At 41.6% G+C, this 10,513-nt stretch overlaps 1 protein-coding gene across 5 annotated transcripts; it reads left to right on the forward strand.

Annotated features, from left to right (window-relative positions):
* Positions 1 to 595: 595 nt before the first annotated feature.
* LOC111974647 (annexin A1-like) lies at positions 596 to 9,826 on the forward strand. Of its 5 annotated transcripts, none has more exons than XM_024002541.2 (14): positions 596 to 685; positions 1,013 to 1,080; positions 1,945 to 2,004; positions 2,855 to 2,945; positions 3,275 to 3,369; positions 3,542 to 3,655; positions 4,815 to 4,905; positions 4,996 to 5,075; positions 5,173 to 5,229; positions 5,332 to 5,425; positions 7,970 to 8,065; positions 8,452 to 8,510; positions 8,809 to 8,931; positions 9,419 to 9,826. In XM_024002541.2, exons 3-14 carry the CDS (start codon positions 1,957 to 1,959, stop codon positions 9,476 to 9,478), a joined length of 1,008 nt encoding a protein of 335 aa, XP_023858309.1. In that variant the 5' UTR covers positions 596 to 685; positions 1,013 to 1,080; positions 1,945 to 1,956; the 3' UTR covers positions 9,479 to 9,826. The 5 variants fall into 5 exon arrangements, with proteins under 5 accessions (XP_023858309.1, XP_023858313.1, XP_023858312.1 ...); XM_024002540.2 differs by having other exon boundaries at positions 639 to 754; XM_024002545.2 differs by lacking the exon at positions 1,013 to 1,080.
* The last annotated feature ends 687 nt before the right edge of the window (positions 9,827 to 10,513 follow it).

The following is a 10,513-nucleotide window of genomic DNA, read 5'->3' on the forward strand; positions in this document are numbered from 1 at the left end:
CTAGTAAACCACACCCTTTACCACCAGCTGCAAAGGAGGATTATACATGAGATCAAAATGATAGTTTTAACCATGTTTTGAAGCTCTACAGTGTTTGTTTACAATTACATTGTTTCCAACCGATGTAGTAAAACAAGTTTATATTTTGGACTCTCATGGGTAACGCAGCTCATTTATAGGTTATATTTATAGGTTATATCCTTCAAGACTCAATGGCTAATTAACTTAAAAATCCAATAATGAATCTAGCTAATCCCATTTAAGGGAACCCCTTTTGGCCTACCGGTAACTGCTCCCCCCATATCGAGGCACAACTTCCATAGCCTAAGAAATCTCATTTCACTTCAATTTATACTGTCTACATTAAATATTGAATTTGTTAACATCATCTCAAGAGGGAACCTTGCTAAACATTCCACATCTGTTTTCATGTAACCAAATTGTGTCAGATCTGTCAGTTTTCTTCTACTGCTGCCTGCTATTCATTTACTGACAACTTTACTGGGTTGCATGGAAAGGTTTACACAGTCTGGCAACCAGCAGTGCCTGTCCAATGATAGTGTCGAGTGTGGGCTGCACCATTTCTAGGTGGGGTTTTTCATGTATATAAATATATGAGTGCATCTTCCCAAGGCCCATGCAATCTGTCTGAGAAAGTTTCACAGTCCCTACCTTTGTCTAGCTGGTAAGATATCCCTTTTTTTATTCAATAGACCTTCTCCAGGAAATTGAGCATCTCGACTTCCAATTCTAGGTAACAATCATTTGTTCACTTCTCTCCTTTTTAGGGACTTTGAAACCATGTTTAGATGGGAAACTAACTTCACCGCTGTATGAATACATTCTAAATGCAGTGTAACGTTACCCTAGGGAACTTTACCATGCGTACATCCCTGTTTCTTTGTTACTCACGTCGCTCATATCAGATAGCCAGTGTGGCTGTGGTGTAGTTGTGATTTTTTCAGAATGATTTTTGATTCATTATTTTCTGTAACGGATCCATATACCTCAGATCCTGTTATGTCTTGAAAAGCACTGTGAACTAACTGAGTAAAAGTGAGGAAAAGGTTCAAGTTTTGGGTGAGTTCTACATGATTCCAGTTAGGCGCGGTCACCACCAGATTCTTTGCCAACATTGTGAAATAGATGGTGCCGTGACAAATAATTAATCTGTGCACCCTCATAAACACACATTTCTATCCAGTTGTTCTAGGAATATAATTGTATTCTATTTAATGATGATTAGCCGATATAAGCGGCAGCCTATCATAGGCAGAGACATTGTTTACTTTTTTGTTGGGGATGAGTGTCACGTTCCTGACCTTGTTTTCCTTTTGTATAGTTGTGTTTAGTGGGTCAGGACGTGAGCTGGGTGGGCAGTCTGTGTTTGTTCTATGTTAAGTGTCATTGTTAATTGACCTTGTATGGTTCTCAATCAGAGGCAGGTGTTTGACGTTTCCTCTGATTGAGAACCATATATAGGTAGGTTGTTTAACATTGTTTGTTGTGGGTGGTTGTCTTCTGTGTCTGTGTATGTTGCACCACACGGGACTGTTTCGTTTTCGTTCGTGTATGTAGTCTGTTCGTGCGTTCTTCGTATATTGTAAGTTCGTTTGTTCAGGTCTGTTGACTTCGTTTATTATTTTGAAATTTCTCAAGTGTTCTTCGTGTTTCGTCTTTGTTTAAATAAATCATTATGTATTCATCACCCGCTGCGCCTTGGTCCAATCTCTCACCTAAAGACGACCGTTACAATGAGTCCATGAAATACAGTTTGACAAAATATATGCATGGTCTGGTACTGTTACTGTAGCATATGATGGCATCAAAGAATGAGCTTTTCAACACTAATTTTAGAAATTCAATAGACTTTGATGTCAAGATAGAGGATTTTATTAATACTGTACTGTGGTTATTACTGAATCTCCCTGTTTCTCTCTGCAGACCTGTGCCACCATGTCCTTCTTGCAGCAGACCCTCTATCTGGGCTTTGCAGATGATTCGGTAGGGTTCTGTTCCACTTACTTGAGGGAAACCCCCCAAAAAATTGTGTTCTCTGTGGAACAACTTACCAGGCTGTGTTTGTACACTTGTAGCCAGTGATGTAAAGTACTTTTGTAAAAAAAAAAAAAACATTAAAGTACTCTAAGTATTTATGTAGGTTTTTGGGGTATCTTACTTTATATATTTTTGGCAACTTTTACTTTAACTCCACTACATTCCTAAAGAAAATAATATATTTTTTACTCCATAAATTTTCCCTAGCAACCAAAAATGCTCGTTACATTTTGAATGCTTAGCAGTACAGACAAATTGTCAAATTCACGTACTTAACAAGAGAACATCCCTGGTCATCGCTACTGCCTCTGATCTGGTCGACTTACTAAACATAAATGTAAAGAAACCAAGAAAGCCATGCAGTCTGGTTTTCATATATAAGGAATTTGAAATTATTTAAACTTTTAGTTTTACTTTTGATTCTTAAGTATATTTTAGCAATTACATTTACTTGTGATACTTAAGTATATTTAAAAACCAAACACTTTTAGACTTATTTTACTGGATGACCTTTACTTTTACTTGACTCATTTTGACAATTGAGTACTTTTTGTAGCCGCATAAAAATTAGGGGGAAGGGGAGGGAGGAGGACAGAGGAAGAGTGAGAGAAAAATAGACGGATGTTGAGGATAGCAACAGAGTCTGAGAAACAAACTGCACAATTCCTTCTCTTTCCCACTCTATCCCTATTCCTTGTATGGGATGTTTCTCTTTGTTTCTGAACTATTCTCTACATTTTGTGAAGGTATCCATTGATTCACTGCATGGCAGCTAAGTGAAATTGTTCTCTCTCAGACCCAACTCAATCAGGGCACTGTGACTCCCTACCCGCATTTCAGTGCCGATGGGGATGCAGGCATCTTGGATAAGGCCATCAAGGCCAAAGGTGAGGTTGACACACACACACACACACACACACACACAAATAATGTTTGAATGTGTTTCATAGCAGAGAAGCTTAGTTGAATAGAACTCACTCCGTGTGTAACATGATGGAGCATAGAAGGATATTCTGAGGGCATGTGACCGTGTGTACATTTCCGGGTCCGTGTTTTCATTGTCTCTTACTGGGGAGTAGTCAGAGCTGCCTAACCGTAAGCCCGGGGCCACACAGACACTTAATGTTCATAAAGAAATTGATAAGGGCTCATGGATTAGAGTATGCAACAACGTTTCTTATTGAACAAGTCCTTCCATCTTGTCTCTGTGACGTAGGTGTAGATGAGAACACCCTCATTGATGTGCTGGTGAAGAGGAGCAACGCCCAGAGACAGCAGATCAAAGCTAGCTATCAAAAGGCTAGTGGCATGGTAAGACGGGACACCCACTAGGTGCGTTTGGTTTGGCAGCTCGTGGGTGGAATTCGCACTTTAGGACTAATGGAACAATGCAAAACGTGCATAATCCAGAAACCTGGCGCACCTGGAAAGCTAAAACACATGTGTATGACTGTGGAAGTGTGTATCATCCCTCTGTCTGCAGCCTCTGGAGACTGCCCTGAAGTCAGCCCTAAATGGAGAGCTGGAGGAGGTGGTTCTGGCACTGCTCAAAACGCCAGCCCAATATGACGCCCAACAGCTCAAACTGGCCATGAAGGTACACATGCACTCACTCACTCACTCACTCCTACTAAGAATATACAATACTACTTAGAATACAAACAAATGTGAATCTTTCCCTCCGTTCGGGTGGCCTAGAGACGGCAATAGATGCAATACAAATAATTTAAGTGTAATGATTACCTTCTAAAGAGGACGCTGGGATGACGTCATCCTGTATTCTTGCTTAGCTGTTTAGTATGACCCACCCACTTCCTAACACCCTACCCATAGTGACACGATTCTGCTGTATTGTTGTGTAGTTGTGTAATAACGGTGGGACTTTTAAAATGGGTGGGACTGTCTGTCTTCTTCGTACAATGGGTGTGACTGTTTTAATATGTGAGGAGACGGTAAGAAAAGTGGTGATGAGTACCTACTATACTTTTGGTTTAACGATACACAAGTCTGTGCATGTGCAGTGTGTAGTGTGTGTGAGCCCAGCTAGCACATTTGGTTCCTTGGAAGTTGTGGGAACGTACGTTTTTGGTTTCCCATTGGTTCTGTGAACGAAGCCATATGTTTCCTGACTGGTAAAATGGTTGCAGGGAGGTTCTGAGAATGTTGTTTTAAACGTTCTGAGAATGGAAGTGAAAATGTGTCTTGTTCTGGGAACGTATATTTTTAGGTTGCAGGGAGGTTCTGGGAATGTTTAGAACTCCAAGCACCGACGGGACACATGGAAATTCATTTGCTTAAGCATTAATAATGCAAACATATTTTGGCACAGTCAGTGAGATTTGAAACTTTGACCTTTTGTTCTCTATCAATGGAATTGAATTATAATTTTAGTGAAGTTTCTTAAATGTGCTGAGAATGTTTCAATGCCAAACAACTATCCAGCACCATTCCCAGAAAGTTATGGGAAGGTTGTATGCAGAATAACCATGGGACAACCACGGTCTCACCAATCTCTAAGAAACATAGAGTTCACAACGTTATGTGCTAGCTGGGAGGTGTCTGGCATAGTGGTAGACCTGTAGGTGCAGGTAGTGCCATGCTTCAGTCTGTTCTGTTCCATTTGGGGTATAATGAACATGGCCCAGCTCCTTATGTGTTTGTGTCATCCAATCCTGGGCTCTTTTGTCTCAGCTTTATGACTGATGTGACCCTTTTGTCCTTGTTGACCCTTCGCCCCTCTCACCTATCTCTCTCAGGGATTGGGCACAGATGAGGATACTCTGATTGAGATTCTGGCCTCCAGGACCAATAAAGAGATCAAAGAGATAAAGAAAGCCTATCAGGAAGGTGTGTAATATGTGAATATGTATATGTAGATGTCCTGTACGTGATGTGATAGTTACAACAAGACAATAATCCTGGCTTTTTTCTTGCTAGAATACAAAAACGAGCTGCAGAATGACATCAAGTCTGACACAGGCGGAGACTTCAGAAATGCTCTGCTCTCGCTCTGCAAGGTGTGTGTGTGTGTTTATTTATAGTTTCTTTAACCTCAGATGAATAGTATGGCACAATTAACCTCACTGCCCCCGCTCTCTCCCTCACATACTGTAGGCTACTAGGAATGAGGACTTCATCGTGAACCAGGAACTTGCTGAAAGTGATGCCAAGGTATGGAGGAGAAGAAAGAAATCAACGTTTGACACTGGCACAGAGAGTCAATGTGTAATTTAATCCCTGTGTGATGCCTGTGCCTACTCTATCGATCCATAGGCCCTGTATGAGGCTGGAGAGAAGAAGAAGGGAACGGACTGCTCTGTCTTCATAGACATTCTGACCACCAGAAGTGCTCCTCAGCTCCGCCAAGGTGAATATGTGACAGCACAGCTCTATGTGAGCTAAATAAAAGTACAGACTCAGAGCTTCTGGTATATCAAACACTGTAGTTTGTCGAAACATGGTAAATTATGCTGCTAAACTTGTAAAACCACTTAGGAGACAAGTAGTAGAAATGCCCTTGCTAGAGTGCTCCTCTTTGTTTAAGCCCATTCAGCATCGTTCACACCCTTTTAAGCCTTAGCCACACCTATTTAAGTATTCATATGTAAACGCATGTAAGTCAGCATGGCATTGTCTTCCAGAAACTAGTCTCACTATTTAAACTTTCTCCCACTGAACTTTGTCGATAAATAGCACCTGCTCAATTGAGGGCAGAAAAGTTGTTGAGAGTTGTAGCAACACTTTTGCAGTTGTCCATAGCTTCCCAAAATCTGCAGTAGCAAAGATGATCTATATACTGACCAGTATATTAATGTGGATGCTACCGTGATTACAGATAATCATTAATTAATTGTGAACAATGATGAGTGAGAAAGTTAGAGGGATAAATATCATACCCCTCAAAAATGCTAACCCCCCATTATTGGTAATGGTGAGAGCAGGGCCGGCAAACGTGTGGCGAGCAGCATTTTCCCAGCACTTTTCAATTAGATGAGGCAGCGCTACACCACTTGATTTAGTTTAATCATTATTTTTTTTACGCAAATGTGTTGAAGTCAAGGACAAACTGTTTCTTTGATTGACTTGCCTTGTCTGATAATTTGTCAACTCACACAATTAGTAGCCTATGTCCTTCTCATCAGAGTACTCCAGGTTATCGTGTGGGCTCACACCGTAGAACAGGGTTTCCCACACTCAGTCCTGGGGCCCCCCTGGTGCACGTTTTGGTCTTTGCCCTAACACTACACAGCTGATTCAAATAACCAACTCATCATCAAGATTTGATTATATTAATCAGCTGTGTAGTGCTGGGTAAAAAAATGAAACGTCCACCCAAGGGAGGCCCCAGGACCGAGTGTGGGAAACCCTGCTGTAGAGCAATAGGATAAAGTGGCTTGCGCTCTACTCACCTCGACCAAAAGTTACACTTCCAGTGTAGCAGGTTAAAAAAAAACATCACCTCCTCCCTCCCGACATACTTGACCCTCTCCAATTCGTCTACTGCCCTGACAGATCCACAGACAACGCAATCGCCATTGCACTGCACACTGCCCTCAAACACATAAACAAAATAAATGCATATCTGAGGCTGCTGTTCATCAGTTACAGCTGGGCCTTCAATACCATAGTGTGCTCTAAGCTCATCACAAAGCTCAAAACCCTGAGACAACTCCTTATTCAACTGGTTCCTGGACTTCCTGACAGGCCGCCCCAGGTGGTGAAGGTAGGCAACATTACGTCCTCAGTCCCCACCTGTACTCCATGTATACCCACGACTGTGTGGCCTCACGCCGTTCCAACTCCATCACCAAGTTCGCAGACGGCATGACAGTAGCAGGCCTGATTACCAACAACGACGAGACAGCCTAGGACGTAGGCACTCTGACGGTATGATGCCAGGTAAACATCCTCTCCCTCAACGTCAGCAAAACAAAGTAACTGATTGCGGTATACACATCTCCAATGAGCTGAAATGGTCATATCCACACGGACATCGAGGTGAAAAAGGCACAGCAGCGACTCTTCAATCTCAGGAGGCAGAAGATATTAGGCATTTGTCCGGGGGCCCTCAGTCTCCTACAGGAGCACCATCGGGAGCATACGGTCAGGCTGCATCATGGCCGGGTACGGCAACTCCACTGCCACTGACTGCAAGGTTCTACAGAGGGTGGTACGCTCAGCCGAACGTACAATTGGGTGCTCATTACCTGCCATCCAGGACACCTACAACACCAGGTGTTGCAGGAAGGCCAAGAAGATCATCAAGAACCTCAGACAAGCAAGCCACAGCCTGTTCTCCCCGCTTCCATTACTCAGACGCGGGCAGTATAGGAGTATTATGACAAACTGTCGGACTGACCAATAGCTTCTACCCCCAGACCATCAGGCTGCTGAATAGTCACTAGGCAGCTACCTGGTCCCCCTCCTGCCCCCTTTGCAGCTCTCTCTATGCATATTCTACCCCACCGCCCCCAATGAACATTTACGTATACTCAAGAATTTCACTGTACACTTCGATTACATCTGTGACCCTGTGCATGTGACTAATAAACGCATCTAATCTATTCATCGTAAAATAATCTTTAGGGGTGTCAATAATTTTTTACCCATACCTTTTTGATTATTTAACAAGTATTAGCTAAAATCTCTTTATTTGAGCAATAGGACAAATATAAGCACCCACCTAATTATTTAATTACACACACACTTATTTCTCACCACCTGTTAATTACATTGTAGCCCTATCTATAGGGTTCTTTGTTTTTGTCATCACTTAGACACTGAATACTACTATAATCTAGATGTGCGTGTGTTTTCCCTTTTTCGTACACTGCACGTGCAACCACAAATTATTTGATACTGTTTGAACATTTCAAGTACATCTCTCTCGCTCTCTCTTTCTCTCTCTCAGGGTTTGAGAAGTACTTCAAGTACAGTAAGGTGGATGTGACAAAGGCTATCGACCTGGAACTGAAGGGAGACATTGAGAACTGTCTGACTGCCTTGGGTGAGATGGCACTGCCAGGACCAAGTCTAGTAATGTTCCAATGTCTTTTAAATAATCTGTGCATCACCCTCAATCCATGTCTTCTGCTGCATCACACCCTTCACTGGGCATCAGTCCTGTAACATTACACTGTCCTTCATTTCCTCATGCACAAAAAGCCCTCACTGTGAGCAAATTAACATTGGTCTCGAGTATAAAATAATCATCACTTATAAATAGATGGGATGGCACATTATCCAAAGGCACATTCACTATACTACAACTCCTGCAATGCACTGGTCACCTCATGGCCATTCCGATATCCTTGCGACAGCTTTGGGGAATGCTGCCTCTTGTCTATGCTGCTCTATGATGTCATCTGACTGGTTTTGCTATCTGTTTTTCAGTGAAGTGTGCTGGAAGCAAGCCTGCTTTCTTTGCTGAGATTCTCAACTTGGCCATGAAGGTCTGTTTACTGTTAAACATAGTTACAGTATGTTTTATGTGCCAGATAAGAGTTTGACCTGGGTCGTGTTCATTAGGGTATGCAACAGAAAATCTATTAAAAATGAAAATAAATGTTTCTTATCGGACAAATCCAGGTACCTGTTACAGTCCAAAACGACCCTATTTTAAGATTTGACAATCTACAGAAGAACATGCAAATACTGTACAAGAAAGCACAAACAGATCTCGGTTCAAGCTAAGGATCTTGCACCATCTGGTTATAAATCTTCAGTTTGTGTGCCTGTGCCATACCCCAGGGTAAAGGAACCAGGACCAAGATTCTGACCCGTATCATGGTGAGCCGTTCTGAAGTGGACATGGCCCGGATCAAACAAGCGTACCAGAAGACGTTTGGGAAAACCCTCTACCAGGATATTCTGGTGAGCAAACATCTCCACTGCCAAAGTGGCAATAAAAGACAAGGAACTGTTTCCCCGACCCAGATTAAGCATAGTACTAGACCTTAAAGCTTTTTCAACAGATTCTCCATTGAGAATGAGTTTAAACCCAGGACTAGGCTTAATCGGGGTCCAGAGTTTTAAGGACATGCATCAGATTGTACGAAGTATTCAGATTTCTGGGTCCAATCTGAGATAGGATAGAAGACTGACCATGTGTGAAATGGGAAAATATGGCATCTGAAAAATAATTGTCAAAATACAATGTTATATTATGGTGTCTAAACATGATTTATATTTTGTAGAGTAACTCTTATTTAACTCGGCAAGTCAGTTAAGAACAAATTCTTATTTACAATGACGGCATACACCGGGCAAACCCAGACGATGCTGGGCCAATTGTGCGCCGCCCTATGGGACTCTCAATCCCGGCCGGTTGTGATACAGCCTCTGTCTCTTACCCCCTTAGAATGACACCAATGGCGACTATGAGAAGATCCTACTGGCCTTGTGTGGAAGTGACAGCTAACTTTCTCTCCTCTCTCACCTAGCAAGAATGGCATTCGCACCATTTTAGAAAACTGTACATGAAACATTACCCTCCAATGCCTCAATGTGCACTTCCCAAAATATAATGGTTCATGACAAATATCTGAAATGGCAGTCCTGATGTATTTTTGCTAAATGCTAACAGCAATAAGCAGTTAGTATGTTAAGCAGCATTGCATAATTTAGCCTAGCTTCAGTAGACTTGGTGATCTATTCCATAGTGCAATATATCACACACTTAACCATGTGTGCCAAGAATATACAGTGGCATTGTACCCTGGTTGAATAACTGGTCCTTTGTGAAAATAAAGCTTTATGTGGATCCAAATTGTCTGAATTTGACTGTGTATATATTGCTAATTCTATTTTTATTTATTATTCGTATAATTTTTTGCAATGCAGCCTGTAGCCTGTCTATGAAAGTTATAATTTGATAATGACCCACCGAGAATGTACCACCTCAGACCATGTTATGAGTTACATTTACAACACTGTAAAACACACAGACATTGTGTAATACAAATGAGATCTCACTCTAGAATTTAGATGTAATTATTTATTAGGTCTACAGTAGCAAGACGTAATTTTGAAGGATGGTCACATGTAAGGCCATTCTTGAAGACAGAGGAGAGTAGAATACAGGTTTTGAACAAACTGACTTCTTAATCTTATTAACATAAGCCTAATTCCAACATAAAGAAAAACTATGGAACCATCTCAGAGGCAAAAATGTACGAAAATATGTGTTCGGACCTGGGTGGTCTAATCAATAACACATTGCTAACCATGTAAGTAAAGAAATGACAATCAAACGTATGAATTTCAACACAGTAGGCCTACATTCTCATGGTCATGGAGGAATGCCGTGTCATGAACCACAGATATAGTAGGCTACTGATAACAGTTTTGATTAGGCCTAAACAGAAAGATGTTTGTTTGAGTCTTGATTAAGCTGAAAAACCCTTGTGGTTTGCTGAAAAGAAATGACGTCCATTGTGGTATGGGTCAGATTGAC

The sequence above is a fragment of the Salvelinus sp. IW2-2015 genome, linkage group LG15 (assembly GCF_002910315.2).
Source record: "Salvelinus sp. IW2-2015 linkage group LG15, ASM291031v2, whole genome shotgun sequence".
NCBI lineage: Eukaryota > Metazoa > Chordata > Actinopteri > Salmoniformes > Salmonidae > Salvelinus > Salvelinus sp. IW2-2015.